This window comes from Miniopterus schreibersii (assembly GCF_964146895.1).
Source record: "Miniopterus schreibersii genome assembly, chromosome: 14".
Lineage (NCBI taxonomy): Eukaryota > Metazoa > Chordata > Mammalia > Chiroptera > Miniopteridae > Miniopterus > Miniopterus schreibersii.
The window spans coordinates 41922703-41938773 of NC_138114.1; the positions used below are offsets into that span (position 1 = coordinate 41922703).

The 16071-nt window shown below is 41.2% G+C and overlaps 1 protein-coding gene across 1 annotated transcript in view; it reads right to left on the reverse strand.

Annotated features, from left to right (window-relative positions):
• The window catches only part of COL17A1 (collagen type XVII alpha 1 chain), a 47791-nt gene extending 37086 nt beyond the window's left edge, over window positions 1-10705 (reverse strand). Inside the window, exons 1-5 of the mRNA XM_081158858.1 lie at window positions 10538-10705; window positions 5722-5784; window positions 3713-3757; window positions 2600-2704; window positions 1491-1622 (exon numbers count right to left, since the gene is read on the reverse strand). Of these exons, the coding sequence (XP_081014984.1) occupies window positions 1491-1622; window positions 2600-2704; window positions 3713-3757; window positions 5722-5773 (334 nt within the window). The 5' untranslated portion in view covers window positions 5774-5784; window positions 10538-10705. The remainder of the gene's footprint in view (window positions 1-1490; window positions 1623-2599; window positions 2705-3712; window positions 3758-5721; window positions 5785-10537) is intronic.
• Window positions 10706-16071: the final 5366 nt, after the last annotated feature.

Here is a 16071-nt window from a genome sequence, read left to right on the forward strand (position 1 = left end):
AAAGAGAGCAAGGGAGAGGGGGAGAGAGAGATAGAAACATCAATGATGAGAGTCATTGATTGGCTGCCTCCTGCACGCCCCCTTCTGGGGATCAAGCCCACAACCTGGGCATGTGCCCTGACGGGAAGTCGAACCTCAATATCTTGGATCATAGGTTGATGCTCAACCTCTGAGCCATGCTGGCCAGGCAGGCGTTGCATTTCCTACAAAGTGAAGGCAAGACCCTCCACCAGCAAAAAGATTATGACTTGCTTCATTACAATACTCACTTTACTGTGGTGGCCTGGAACTGAACCCACAATATCTCTGAGGTCTGTCTGTACCAATGATAACCTGAACCCAAATAGCTTCCATGAGGGTGATGCCAGGTCCCTCCTTTATGAACCTCACAGGCTGCATGTTCAGGAGAATGACAGGTGCTCTTCAGCAGGCTCCTGATTTAAACCCGCTTCGCCTATCGGATGAGTCTGTGGCACTTCAATCTGGTCCCTGGTCTACTTCAGTTTGAACAAAGGAAGGCAGGAGCTTTTATTTATTTTTTTGTTTTCACTTCCTCAACTGTTTGACCTATATCAGTGCTGGCTCAGGTGGCGTGTCCGTGGTCAAGTAAATGTGCTGTTGGCACTAGGGTGTTTCTGACATTGTGAATGTCGTCCTGAGTGTGGACTCTGTTAAAATGAAGATACCAGCCCCTGGGCAGGCCTAATATCAGACGGTACTGTGGTGAAGCCATCTTCCTCACATGGATTTGGGGTCCCCCAAGACCCTCTGGCAGTTCTGGGTCTTAAATCATTTACTGGGGGTGCCCATTCCTAATCCGGGTTCTCCAGTCACTGTTAGACTCATTTGCTGCCTGACTTGTCTGTTTTCCACTAAAACTGGTTCAGCACATCACCACAACTCCTGCCTTCTGTAATCTACCTCCTGCCTTCTCCTTCTTGACCCTGAGCACTTTCTTACTCTGACTTCAATGACACCACCTTCCCCTCCTGCCTGTCTTTGCTGTGCTGCTGCTCCCACAGCCGGGAGAGCCCCATCTCTCCACCTCTGGGTATCAAAATCTTACACATCATGAAGGTTCAGCTCAGATGCCACCTCCACCTTAGACTCTTCCCTGGAGACTCAACAGAAATGATAATCTCCTTGTACTTTGCATTATGGTTTTTGCCATCTTAACTTGTCTATTTGACTATAAGCTCCTTGAAGACATGTTTGATTCATTTACGTGTCCATCGAGGCATTCTGCATGGTGTCAAATATATGGTACATATTTGATAAAATACCACATGAGAAAGTGACTGACTGACTGAATGAATGAATGAAAGAATGGGTGGAAGATCAGCTAAATCTCTAAGTACATAAACCCTTAAAAGAAATGAAGAAAGAGTGGAGAGAAAGGTGAGGGGCAGATGCAGATGAATATGGGTGGCAATATTGCAGTCTCCAAATGATGAGTGAAGTCACTGGGACAAAGTCCGTAAGACAAATACCTTCGTATGTTCCATGGCGGGTGATGTGAGTTTTCCTTTCAAAGGTTGAGCCTGGTGAGTTGGGCAGAGTGGAGGCAGGTGAATGAGCCCTCCTGTAACTGGAGGTGGAGGCATGGCCTCGGGTGCTTCCACCTACAAGCCAGGAAGAGTGTTAGTCCTCATAGCACTTCAGCAGACTGACATCCAGGTCTATTGACTAGTGCACCAGGCTGCTCATAATGGAAAAGGGCCCTATGGAGGGGCTAGAGGACGTAAGCACTGAAAAGGTCCACCAGCATTCCCTCGGCTGCTCAGAAATGGGGGTGGTTTACTATTCCTGTCCTTCCTTCCCTTCCTCCCCAAACTGACCACTGGAAGGCAGGGGGTCCTTGATGCACATGGCTGCAGTGTATGGAAATGGAGGGGCTTGGGCAGGATGGTTCCTGAGGACCTGGCATTAATTGGAGCTCACTGCTGGAGAGACTAGAACATAATCCCATGTGGAAAGTTCCTCAACAGATGAGGGCAGGCCGCTTCTCTTGGTCAACCTGACCATTTAACTTGAACTGGGTCTTCTTTTTTAGTGTCACTTCAAGATTTTTAAAATGGCTCCATGGGTTATGTGTGTACTTGTTTTTTCCCCTTGTCATGTTTTGTTTTGTTTCAGTTTGAAAGCTATCATGAAGGAGTGTTTGGTGGGGAACAACTGGCCTGTGTTGGATGCTTGTCCAGTGGAAACTTGCATGGTGTGGGGTCAGATTCCCTTAGCATAGTGACCCAGTTGTTCAGTTTCTTTATTGTTGTTAATTAACATTGTAAACCCTCAGATGTGCACACCCTTCTCTAAAAGAGATGGCTTAAAGAGAGTGATTCAGGGGGAAAGGAGCCACCTCCCCATTAAGACTCCTTAATTAATTATTGTTATTTATATTAGGGAAATAATAAAAGTTGATCCCATTAGGTTGGCATCAAATGCCTATGATGTAAAAGTCTCACCTTTCTTGGGTTCTGTGTCATTTACATAGCTCTTTGGGTCATTTGGATGGGTGACAGTTTGGTGGCTCTCCTTGCAGGACCCAATCTCTCCCTGTCTGCTCTTCCCACAACCCCTTCCACCAGCAGAAACTTACTTGAGTTTATGTAGCCACTGCTGCCATGGGTCAGGCTCTGTTTCTCCAGCCGACTCCCTCCACTGAGAGAGCCCGTTTTAGCATAGCCATTGGTGGTTCCCCCTTCTGCAGAAACAAGGAGCAGGTGACAATTTATGGGAAGAGTCAGCCCAAAGGATCCCCCTCATCCCTTGTTCATTGGAAGCCTTCCCTGGTTTCTCAACCATGACCCTCTTGGTTTGGGCTCCCTTTCCCATCTACAGTGCAAGCTGCCAGGCTCTTACTTTGTTTGTTTCTGATATAAATGTCAAAAGCAAATATTCCACTGGATATAAAAGGAATATTTTTGGGCGGAGCATAGCAAGTCATTTATTAGGAAATTTTAAATATTAGAAAAGGTAGTAAGTGATGAAAAGCTTCTTGAGGCCAGGGCCTGGGTTGGGCTTGCTTTTTTCAAATGCCTGGTCAGTGCCCCAGGCATGCAGCCCCTAGAAGTGTTGGAGAGACTAGTAACAGCTGTGTGTCACTAGTGTTCCCTCCAGGAGCCCATCATGCTCCAACCTCCCATGCTGCTGGGTGGAATTTCCACACACCCCTCTCCTCTGTGTGTCAGGCTTCCTGAGAGGGGCAGGGGTAACTTCAGGGCTCAGATCTCCATTATAGAATTCATTAAGCATAAGGACCTCCCGAGGAAAAAGGCTACTCAAACAGAAGCCTCACTGGAGGGTCCCTGCTCCCACTTATGCTCAGGTTGGATACGATTTTCAATATTTAAGCATCCAGATTAGGGAAATCTATAGAGACTGATAGCAGATTTGTGGTTTTCAGGGGCTGGGGAGGGGTAGAGGAGGATTGGAAGTGACTACTAATGGCCATGAGGTTTCTTTTTGGCATGATGAAAATGTTTTAAAATAATTGTTGCAATAGCTACACAACTCTGTAAATATACTAACAACCATTGAATTATATACTTCAAACTGGTGGATTTTATGGTATATTATTGATGTCAATATAATTGTAATGAAAAAAGAGATTTCAGATATTTTGGATTTGTTCTCCTGGAGTGTGAGTGCCCCTGGGAAAAGTACTTCACACATGACTGCCTGAGGAGAAAGCTCTCGAGACATCACTTACTTGGCGGCAAGGATGTAAGTCTTGTAGTTACTGTTTCAGTGATAACTAGAAAAAGACAAGGAAAAGATAAGATCTTATGAGATGCACTGAAATCCCTGCAGTTTGACACAGTCTCATATCTGTCATAGGCTCACACATTAAATTAGATTCAACAGAGATTTTTGTATAGTGCGCGGTAAGGTATGTGATCTTTTTCATTACACATGAAATCATATGCAATAATAATGGAGTTTAACATATTTGGAAAATGAGTTTATATCCCTTTGGAACCAAAAGGAGGTAGCTACCCACTGATTTGAAAAATGAGTTTTCATGGCATTCGATGTTACACGTTTAACAATTAGATCCAGTCCAGGTCTGGATTTGCCTTTGAAGGAGGACCAGGACCTCAAGTCACTCTCAGGTGTCTCAAGTCACACTCTTTCTCTGCACTGCCCCTTCCAAATGTCACCCAGTCCAGCTGGGAGCAGTGCATCATCCTGGCTGATTTCACTGTGACATGGAAAATTGCCTTGACTTCTTTTTATGATTTTGGGGGTATCTCAAGGACATCATAATTCATTCTAAAATCTTCAGGGCCACCCTTGAGAGTGAGGAGGTATAGAAAGGAAAGGGGGGGGTCAGTAAGTTACATTTGGTGTTTGGTGAAATCAGGGATAGAAGAACATCAAAGACAGACTTGAAAAACCATTCCCTTGACTCCTAAAATTGAGTTTCTCTAGACTCCAAGTGATTGTGAGTCTATGGAGGTCATAAAAGCTTCAGAAGTTTTTTAAAACACCAGTTAAAAGGAAGATCTCCTGCCTTCCTGAATCTCCTCCCCTTTGTGCCAGCATGGGGGAGGGGGGGTAGATTCCCCAAACCATAGTGGGGCCAATTTTGTACTCTGACCATGACCATAACCACTACCTCCCTTTGTGTTGAACATAAAAGAGCACCTGTCCAGCTGAGGTCACTGGTCTTTAAACGTTTTTCACGTGTGTGTGCTCGCACAGTGTGTGCATGCCCAGGTATATGTGTATGCATGGTATGCATGTGCACATGCATGTGGTTACGGGGTGGGAGGTGAAAGGAGAAAAAGATGGAAAGGGCAGGGTCATTTTGTGCCACCTGAAGCTGTGATGCTCACAACCACCCCATTCTAGTCTTACTACCCACCCTCCTTGCCCTTTCCTTCTCACACTGCAGGTCCTAGCAGGAACATGGGTTAGGAATCTAGCAGAAACAGCTTTCCATGCATAAAAGGAAATGTTTTTCAGACTAAAATGGCAGCTTGATTTGAATAATAGTCTTGAGCTTTCACTAAACCTCTCAGTATATGGACCTTTGGGATTCTTAGACACATAAAAAAAAATTATTTCCTAACCTAAAGTTCCAAGTCTGTGGAGCCAGAATTTGTTGTTGTTGTTGAAGATTATATGAAAATCACAAGGTAAACGAAAGAGTTAGAGCTGCTAAGGGGACAGTTTAAATGTATTTGAAGCTATCATTCAGGCTGTTTCACAGAAGTGTGTCTATTTTCAATTTTCAGTGTAAATTGCAACCATGACACTAGTGTTATTCCAACTGTGTCCCTTCAGTAATGGGGATATTACTCTTTTGGTTTTCTGTTGCCCTGTATCCCTAAATAAGGAAATGGTTAAATATATGATAGCAATTTCATTCAACAGAATATTATGCAGCCATTAAAAACGCTGGTTATAAAAACTATACATCAAAATGGCAGTTTTCATCTTTGAAGAAAAAACAGAACACATTTTGATTACAAGTATGTTAAAATAAAAATCAAGAAAAGGCATCTCATGGGAAGGGATAAAGTCTTTTTAGAAATACTTTTAAAATGATAATTTTTTAAAAAGCCAAAACAACAAAAGACAAACTCACACAAAAAACAAAAAATTAAAAAATAGAACAAAATGATACAGTAGTTATGGTGGAATTAAGGAAGAATTATTTACTCTTTCCAAGATTTTATTACTTTGATAATGACATATATATCATGCTCTTACTTCTTTCAGTGACTTCGGTGCCATCTCGCTTGCTTTTCTTGGTCACATCCATACCATAGCCACCTGTGGAAAAAGCCAGAAGCCATAAACAACCATGCCTCTTACCACCACTTTTCAGAAGCATAGGTCCCTGCTATTCAAGCTGAGTACCTAAAACTTGATTCCTGGAATTCGAAGCATAATTCTTTCATATTTTTTATGAGACACCCCACTTCTTGTAATGTTTATAATAGTGAGTAATTTAATAGTTTCCATTTAGATTCTGTTCTTTGTACTGTGATCTTACTTTTCAGAATCTAATTGAGCAGGCTGCCTGCCCCCTGATGGGCATTAAAGGGCTTACGCAGAAGATGTGGTGCCTTGAAACTTTGACTATAAAACCTCCATTCTTTGCCAAAGTAGCAAATAGCTGAAGGATATCTATCTGTCAAAGCACTTAGTGCTTTCAGCTAACTCATTTTGATGTATCCTATAATGTTCAGTGTTTTATATGGAACTCTATGAATATAAGACATTTATGCTTTATTACTAGAGTTCGGGTATGAGAATGGTTGATGGATTGATTGAAATCAGGATAAAAATCATTATAATGGCCATATTTATATGGAACTTTATACTTTTAACAATATGAAACTTTCTCGTCGTAACAAACAAGCCCTGGTGTGCTTTTTGGCAGACATAACTATAAAAAAACTATATGAAGAAAATGTGTGTAAAATCTATTGAAATATGTAGGAAAATACGTATTCCTACATGTTAGCTATGTTCTCCCTTCATGCTTACTCTGTTTCTGGAAAGGAAAATCACTGAGATCTTGTTCATTGTGTCCTGGAGTGTGAAAGGGATGAGGCAGGGAAAGGGGTGGTCTGGGTTTGGATGGGGTTCAGACCTAAACACACAAGATTATACAGCCCAACCGCACTCTTTTGGCTGTAGATCCCAGTCTCAGGTTCTGAAAGTACTCGCAATCTGGCTTTCCCTTTGGTCCTTCCCCCACCCTGCCCCAAACTTTCTCTTCCTCTCAGGTTATTTTTTGAATGAAGTTCAAATTGGATTCTAGAATTCTGGGGTAAGCCACTTCTGCCCAGGATGTTCCTTGCTTGAAGATTTCTTCTGTCAAGCTTTTTTGCTTGCCTGATGACTCTAGCGCCTAATCTTACAGTACTTTTACATGTCCCAAAATGTGTTTCAATTTCTTTTTAAAATCAGGAGGAAAAATGGAAACACTCCAACCTGGATTATCTTCTTCCAATGCAGTTATAAAATAAATATAGTTGTTAAAAGTTTTGTTTTTTTTTAATGGAGGAAGGAGTCCCAAAAGCAAAAGTGTCTAGAACCCATGAAAGTCATAACTAGTTCTGGGTAACTTCCTGGCTTGAAAAGCAAGACCACCTGAGACCAGCTGGTCAACTACCCAGTAGAATTAACCAAGATCTGCGCAGTTAGCTTTGGGGCGTAGTTGAATGTGCCAACTTCTTGCTCATTGAAGTTTTTTAAATGCAGCCCTAGGCAAGGAATGAAGCATCACGGAAAAACTCCTAGGTGGATCTGAGAAGCCACGGGTCTTTTTTGAAGGTATGTGTCTCAAAGCCAAGAGGAGGGACCCATGGGCAGTTTAACAAGGGAGTGCAGCCTCACTGGAAGGCCAAAACTGGCCCATGACTTCTGCATTCCAGCAATAACCTGTATGATTTATGTCATGCAAACTACATACAACCAGACACCTTCTTTGCAATCCTTTGTTTAAGCATTAATTGCCTTGGTACCTCTAAAGCTCCTCTCTATTTTATATTTTTTTAATTGGTCATTAGCTGTGAAACTGGAGGCATTTGGGAGATTAAATATTTAAATGCACCTGGCTGCCAGTAGGTGCACCTAGGATGGCACCTGAATGGATATGAAACATTATCCTGGAAGGAACTGTTTATAACAATCCATGGAAACTTTCACTTCTCACAAATTATTGCTTATTTTGATCCTTTTAATGAAAGTTGCTGCCAGCAGCTATAAATTTGGGATTGGATGGGTTTATTCCACCTGTGGCCATCAAGGCAGGCTGATGACAGTTCCCTTTGGTAACAGTTGAAGTGTCCAAGCAGCAAAACTGGCAAGTGTTTTCTTGTTCTTTCTATACCCAGAAAAATAACAGACATTCCTCGGCCCTCCATCTTTTTCTTAAATCCTAATTATGGAGCCTTGAGATCTACAGCAAAAAAAACAAGGGTTTCCCAACTTCCAGAGGGCACAGGGAGACAGCTTGCTAAGAAATCAGATACCCTCCCTCAGGGCCTGGGGGCTCCTCACCAGCAGGTACCCTGGGATAGAATGTGCCCTAGGTGGTTGCAGAGATGGTCCCTTGCCTCTCAGCCTGAAGCCCCTCAAATATGTGTCCCATGGCCAAACACAGTGATTTCTTGGGCCTGAAATGTTCAGGATGGAGCTCTGTTGATTTCAAAGTTCTCTCCCAGACTGGTAGTCTGAAGTGGCAGGAATATGTTGGGAAATGGATCCCTTTAAATCAAATTTGAGAGGAAACTTTCTGTAAGTGGATTATCAAATGGAAAATAAGGGGTTGAGGCACAAACCCAGACTGGGATCATCCCGTGGGAACTACAGTATTCCCGCAAGGCTTCCTTTTAAAACATTTTAAATGCCGATAGATTTAAAAAGTATAACTAACATTAAGGAAAGGAAATTACATGCCCAGGCGCAAGCCCGATCCTGTCTTTTCCAGCAGTGCTCACCAGTGTGCTCTTCTCCAAAAACACTACTTAATGAAGGCACAGTCAAGTAGAATAATTTTTAACTTCTTGGATGTTTGGACCACTTCACTAGAACTAAGGATGAGCAGATCACTCAAGTTCTCAGTTCCAAAAGTATGCTAATTTCCATCTATAGTTCTAAGGGGCTGCTTCATGGTTATTTCATAGTTAATGCTCTGTTGAAGATGTTAAAAATGATCCCAAGCCATTTTCTGATGCAAAAAAAACAACTGAAAATTATTTTTCTACTTTTATGAGTTTTTTCTTTCCATTTCATCTAAATGATGTTACATCCACCTAGAACTAGTCCAGTGATGATGTGGTGTAACACACATACAAGCCAAGAGCGATAGTAAACTATAGCATAGGCCTTATCTTATTCTAACGACTCATTAAACACTTGGTCTTTGCTACAAAGAAGGGAATAGAGAAACTGTTTTTCTCTCTCTTTTCTATTTTAAAAATAAATGTCCTTATTTTCTGTTAAGGAATCACAAGTATTTTTACAGCTCCTATTACTCCAATCTCTGTACACTTTACATTGTAAAACAGAACAACAACAAAATTGCCCAAGTGTAAGAAAACCATCCACTAGCTATTGATCTGTAAACACAGAAGGGCTACGCAGTTTGACTGCAAAAAAGACCAAAGCCCTGGGGTTGATTATCTGGAAGCTTTTGTCTCTACCCCAGTAATGGGTTTGCCCACTTGCAATATTCGTCACCTTCGATTTTTGCAGCTTAGGAGTGGGGGAGCTTGGGTACCAGCTTTGTGATTGTGCCGCTTGTTTACAGCAGTGTTTGTTTAAATCCTACTGCTGTTTACGACAACAAATGAGCCAAACCGCGCAGACACAGATTTCTTTGCATCATCTACGAATGTGGTCAGTTCTCAGGTCTGATCGGTTTCACTAAAATGAGGAGTTTCTATTGAAACTTAAATCAGGATTGTTCACTTTAGCTTTCCCCATGTAAACTCTGGTGAGATTTTTGTGGGTGTTTTGAAGGGGCTGAGAGTAAAGCAGGCCCTTCTGATTCTCTGAAGGGGCTGGACGCCTGCTTTAGTTCAGTTCTGTCTTAGCTCTGGGCCTTAGCTCCAAGACAGAGCATACAGAGGTGGGAAGGAACAATTCTGCTTTCCAAAAGAAGCTCCTTATAAAATCTCACAACACTTTATGGACATAACAAATCCAACTAGTAGGCTACAGATTAACTGCTTCTCAAAAGAAGTGATGTGCCGGAGGCTTTGCTTACACTTCAAAAACTGAAGTGGTACTTTGTCAGTTAGTAGCTAATGTGGTCCAGTGAGACACCTAAGCTGGTAATTCTCACCCCAAAATGATTTTGGGGACCCAAACTGGCCAGTTGAAGTGTGAAAACACAGATTTTTTTTTTTCTTTTCTCATTTTTGTTTTACATTTGACTCTAGGAAATTCCTGGATTAATTATATCATTCCAGATATTTCACTTTACTTTGGGCAAGTAGTAATTTTAGAGTGTGATAAACAACAGTGTTCACCCAGCCCCTTGAGCTGAATCAGTACCTGCCAGCACAGAGGCCGGGGCAGCACCTAAGCTCTTCGTGCTCAGGGGCTGCTTCTAGAAGGCTACCTACACTTCACCTCTGCTGACAAGGGGAGACAGGGAAATAGAGGGAGTGGGAAGGACAAGAGAGAATGAGAGCGATTGAGAGACTGAGAGAGAAGAAATTATAAATTGTTATCATATTCTAAATAAAACAACTTAACACAAGCCATTTTATAATACTGAAAGTAATACCAAAAAAATCTGGCCACTAGAGCCCAGCTTATCTTAACTAGCCCTTTTCTTCTCTTTACAACTGGTGAATCTTTCCTGTTCCTTTAAAAGACCTATCCTAAGCAGAATGCATCCACCAAAGTAACCATTTCTGATCAGTTAATCACGTCAACCAGAACACTTGAAATTCAACAACTTTCTCTTATCTTCTCCAACAAACATTTAAGTTCTAAGTGGCAAACCTCAAATCAAAGTCTCAGGAGAAGGGAGAAAAGTCAAGCTCTTCCTGTTACTTACCTGGTTTGAGGTTTTGAAGGAATGGGAACTTTGAATAAATCCCCCTCTCTCTTGCCCTGATGTTTTCTTCTAGACGTTTGCAGTTCCCACTTTTTTTTATCCAGACCCAGCCAAGGTGTGTTAGAGCTGAGTGATCTTTCAAAAATGTTCACTTCTCTCCCCCTTGTTTCTTTCAGTCCTTTGCTCCCAGACAAGTCCAGACAAAGGCGTGTCGTGGTTTACGGCGTTACTCCACCCTTCCAATTATCTGACACTTGCTGGATTGGAAAAAAAAAAATCTGCCTCCAGGAATCAAACTTTATAGGAGGCAGAAATTTTCTCCTACCTGTTTAGGAGGATTAACCATTTCTGGGCCCATGGGGAAAATGGGGCAAAGGTCAACGTAAAGGAAATTCCCTTTCATTGCTTCTTACCTTCTATAGCCAGAGAACTTCCACAACCTGGTATTCCCCTTCCTCATTGCCATGGAATAGTAAAAACCCCAATATGCATGATTCGTGGTATACTAGGCATGTAGGGGCCTGTGCTCAAGTTGTCTGAATCTTACAAAAACTGTGAAGTTGGCAGGATTGATATTCAAGACCTTTGCCCTCTTTTCCCCCATTCTGACCCAAGCAGGTCAAGTCCACCTGGAAGAAAAAAGTGAGTAAACTAATTTAGAATAAGGCGTGAAAGACTGAAAGTGTGGAGCAATTGGTGGGATGGGGCTTCATTTTTTTTTTAAATGAGGTAACCAGATATAGAAATGCTGACTCCAAAGAGTGATATGTTAGTGACAGGATTTTAGGCAACTAACCACCTAAATAATGGAGAGAGATACTGTTGGGGAGGGTTAAGGATCTTCTTGCCCCTCAAATCAGCAACCGCATAGTCTCCACACACTTGTGGACTCCCAGAGGCCCTGTAACTCCAGGTGTGTTCCATGGGACCGTTGGACTTCCCTAGAGGGTCAATTTGCACCAATCTAGATCATTCTTATGAATACCTGGATAGCATCTGGCTTTCCAGGACCCCTAAAGACTACCTTGGGACTCTTGGTGTAGTGTAATATGGGAAGTCTGAACTTAAAACTCACTCAGGTGCATCTTTGGAGCCATAGCACCTTCTTGGGACCAAATGTCAGATTTGGATTCCCAATTCTGAGGCATCATTTCAAGATCCTGGAGGGAAGCCATGGAATTCTTTTAGCAGAGCACCACTGCATATCTGCACCCTGCTATTGGGGTACACAAACCGCATGGAAGAGTTTGAGCACTACCCGTGAGGTTCTCACTCCAAAGCTCGCAATATCTTGCTTTGGAGTCACACATTTCAGAACCCTTTCAATGTCCTAGAATGTGACACTATAGGGTTCTTGCTTTCTGGGATGTTCCTGCCTCCCCCTCTGCCCAAAATACTTACTCAACATGAATGCTGTCAGTATCATAGGAGAAGAGCATTGAAAAATCTGTAAGACAAACAGCATGAAATAGACACAACCCTGCATCATTCATTCACTTATTCATTAATTTATAAATTAACTGAAAATATATGAGCTCCTGCTTGGAGCCAGACATTGAACTATATGCCAAGAGTTCAGGGGTGAAATATAGACATGTCCTTTGTCCTTAGGGAGTTCACAGCCTAGTGGAATAAGATAGGCTTTAAACAATATAATACTCTGCCAGGACTGCCATAACGAAATTCTGGTAGCTTAAACAACAGAAATTACTTTTCTCACAGTTCTGGAGGCTGAAAGTCCAAGGTGTCAGCAAGTTTGGTTTCTTCTGAGGCCTCTTTCCTTGGCTTGCAGATGGCTATCTTCTTGCTGTGTCCTCACATGGCCTTTTGTCTGTGTGTGTGCACCTCTGGTGTCTCTCCCTCTATATTGTAATCTCCTCTTCTTTAAGGACACCAGTCAGATTGGATTAGGGTCCATCTTAACGGCCTCATATTAACTTAATTATTTCTTTAAGGGCCATATCCCCCAATACTGTCATATTCTAAGGTACTGGGGGTTGGGCTTCAACATTTGAATTTTGGGGGGAACACAATTTATAAAAAATTATGTATACAACAAATAATTATGTACCAATATACAATTAAGAATGTGATAACTATTATGAAGAAAGAATTCTGGATACTATGAGAGAGCAGAAGAGGAGACATAATTTTGAGGAGGGATGTAAGGGAAAGTCCTGCTAAGAAAGTGACATTTAAACAGATAGATGAAGGTTGAGTAGCAATTACACAGGTGAAAGGAGGGGTTGAGAGTGATTTAGAACCTAGACAGGGAAAAGAGTACTTGAGAAGGTTCTGAAGTGGAAGAAGCATGGTGAGTTTGAGGGACAGTGATGCCAGTGCATGTAAGTGCACCAAGCAAAAGGAGGGTGGCATTGGAAGAGAAGCTGGAGAGATAGGCAGGGGCTAGATCACACAAGGTTTCATAGGCCATGGCAGAGAGGTGGCTTTTGGTACTTGGCAAATGTTCTTAAACTTGGGAATAACTCTACATAGGCATTGTATGAACGTTTGGATTATTAAGAAATAAGAGAGGCTGGAACTAATGTTTTTTAAAGTCTATTATGTGTCAGATATTTTACATACGTTACTTTATTTAATCACAACAGCAACTCTAACAGCAACTGTTTATTTTATAGCTGAGAAAGTGAAATTCAGAGAAACTGAATATGCAGTTCCCGAGAGGGTAGAGGGACTAGAAAAGGAGTTAAGTGATGGATCATGCCTATGTGATGAAGCCTCCAAAAAAAATCCCAGTAGTGTGGGGCTCAGAGAGCTCCCAGGTTGCTGAACATACCAGCATGCTGGGAGGGTGACCCGCCCCAACCCCATGAGGATTGAAGCTCCTGTGCTCAGGGTTTCCCAGGCCTCCCCTTATGCATCTCTTCATCTGGCTGTTCATCTGTATCCTTCATCACATTCTTTAATAAATTGGTAAATGTAAGTAAATGTTCCCCTGAGTTACGTGAACTGTTCTAGCAAATAATTGAATCCAAGGGCTAAAGGGTCATGGGAACCTCCGATTTGTAGCCCCATTGGACAGAAGTTGTGAGTAACTTGGGGCCTACCGTTTGTGATTTGCCTCTGAAGTCTCATGGGACTGAGCCCTTAACCCGTGGAATCTGACACTATCTCCAGGTAATGTCAGAATTAATTTAAATGTAGGACACCTAGCTAGTGCCACAGAGAATTGCTTGGTGTCACATTGTAGGGACCCCACCCCATGTCTGGTGTCAGAAGTGTTATATGATAGTAGTGTGAGAGTAAAGAAAGACACAGGAGGAAAACTAGGAGATGTTTTTCTATACAGTACAGAGCCTATATTCCACTTGACTCTTGAACCCTCATTTCCCACTGCCTGTATGTTATATAGATTTAAGTATGCCGATAGCTTGAAATGAAAGGAAATAGGCAATACGTAAACAGAACAGGCTGAGAGCAAATGACAACTTAAATAAGAATAAAAACCATCTGAATAGTGGGGATATTTTCAGTCAGCAGCATTATGGTGTTGGTATAATTTATTAATGATTTTAGATAAAAATCTGTAATAGGAGCTGGCAATGATAATCCAATCAATTATTCAATTTACATAACTACTACATAAAACCAAACATGCTAACCAACCATTGAAATCAGCATGGCTGTTTTTTTTTCCTCCTGTTGGGTCCCTGTTATAACTGGTATTCTAGTATATTCTGTATGTATTGATTATATTCTATATATATTGAATATATTCTACATATTGAGTATATTCTATATATATATTGAGTATATTCTAATTACTCAAGGTTCATAGTTTATTGTGCTGGGCAAAATCATTTCTAATAAGACTTATCTTGGTACATGGAGTGAAAGAAAACCTTATGTTCATTCAACATTCATATGTTAACTTCCTACTATATCCTGGTACTAAGGGAATTGACTTTTAAATGTTTCAAATTAGCTAGAAAGCAACAAAATTCTTGCTAAAATTAAGTAGAGTCAGATTTAGGGGAAAGCAGTGACTAAGACACCGGAAAGGTGTTTCTTGTTTCTTGCTTCATTTGGAACTGTGTTTAATGAGTCACATTTAATCAATTTTTGATGGAGCAAAAAGAAAATTTCCTTAAGAGGCAACCAGGAAAATATTCACCCTCCCCAAATTATCTACTGACTTTTAACTAGGTTGGGAAGAAAAGATGTCTCTTTATGTGTATTCCAGACCAGTGCCTGGTGACCAGACTCTCATTACTTGCTGAGCACTGTGAGTAGAGGTACACCCCATTTTCTGTGGCTGATGAGTTTCTGAAAAGTGATGTGTAAATCCAGTTTTTGGTGACTAGGGTGGATGTTTTTGTCAAATGACTATTCACTATCTCATTAATCTTTGTGAACACATATTTTTCTGTATTTGTTTTGTTTAAAGGAATGTACCCTATAGATGGATTTCTCTCTACTCTGTGACCCTCCTACCATAAGAGTATTACATGATAGTGATATGTTTTTATCATAAGTTCATCAAGGGATCCTAAAGCTTCAAGACACATTTGCCTTGCTTTCCTCAGAGACAATGGGAAGTGAAGTTCACTAAAGTAGAAAATGGTGCAGCACATATACTAAAATTGGAATGATACAGAGAAGATTAATTAGCATGACCCCTGCGCAAGGATGACACTCAAATTCATGAAGTCCATAAAAAAAGGGGGGGAGAAAATGATTTTATATTTAGTGAGATAATTCTACTATCTACAATCCTTGATTCAGCTTTTTTGTTGGACAGTAAATTCACTGATTTAAAATAAATTGAGCCCGGCCGGGCTTGGCTCAGCTGTTGAGCATCGACCTAGGATCCAGGCAATCGGGGTTCGATTCCCCGTCAGGGCACATGCCCTGGTTGTGGGCTTGATCAATGACGCTCTCATCATTGATGTTTCTATCTCTCTCTCTCTCCCTCTCCTTCCCTCTCTCTGAAATCAATAAAGATATATTTTTTAAAAAATAAAAATTAAAAAAAAAATAAATTGAATTCCTATATATTAAAATAAAGATAATATGATTTTTTGTTGCAGGTTGCAACTACATTTCTAAGACTAGAAGAGCATATTTCCTCCTAGCTTTATCTTTGGTTAGCATGTACTCCTGGATAATAAGGCTTCCCTGTAAACAATTATGACAACAGCTTATATCACAGTGTATGGAGCACTTGGCTTTTGGAAGGCTGCAGCTGAGAAATAGTACCAAATCCTGCCCTTCAGGCATGGGCTTAAGGTCTTCATCAGTTTTTCTTGTTTATAATCGTTCTTGAATTGCTCCTGCTGCCTTTATTATAATAACAAAGCACCTTGGTTTCCTTTCTTCCATTTCCAATTTCAAGTCTATTCATTCATTTATCCATTCAAAACTCATACATATTTGTTGAATGAGTAAACAAATACCTATTGAGGGTCTACCATGAATAAGGCATTTAGTGGATAGATACAATTGAGGATGAGATGTAAAACCTGTCTTCAAGGAATCAACAATGTAAAAAAAAAGATATATGGGTGCATTCA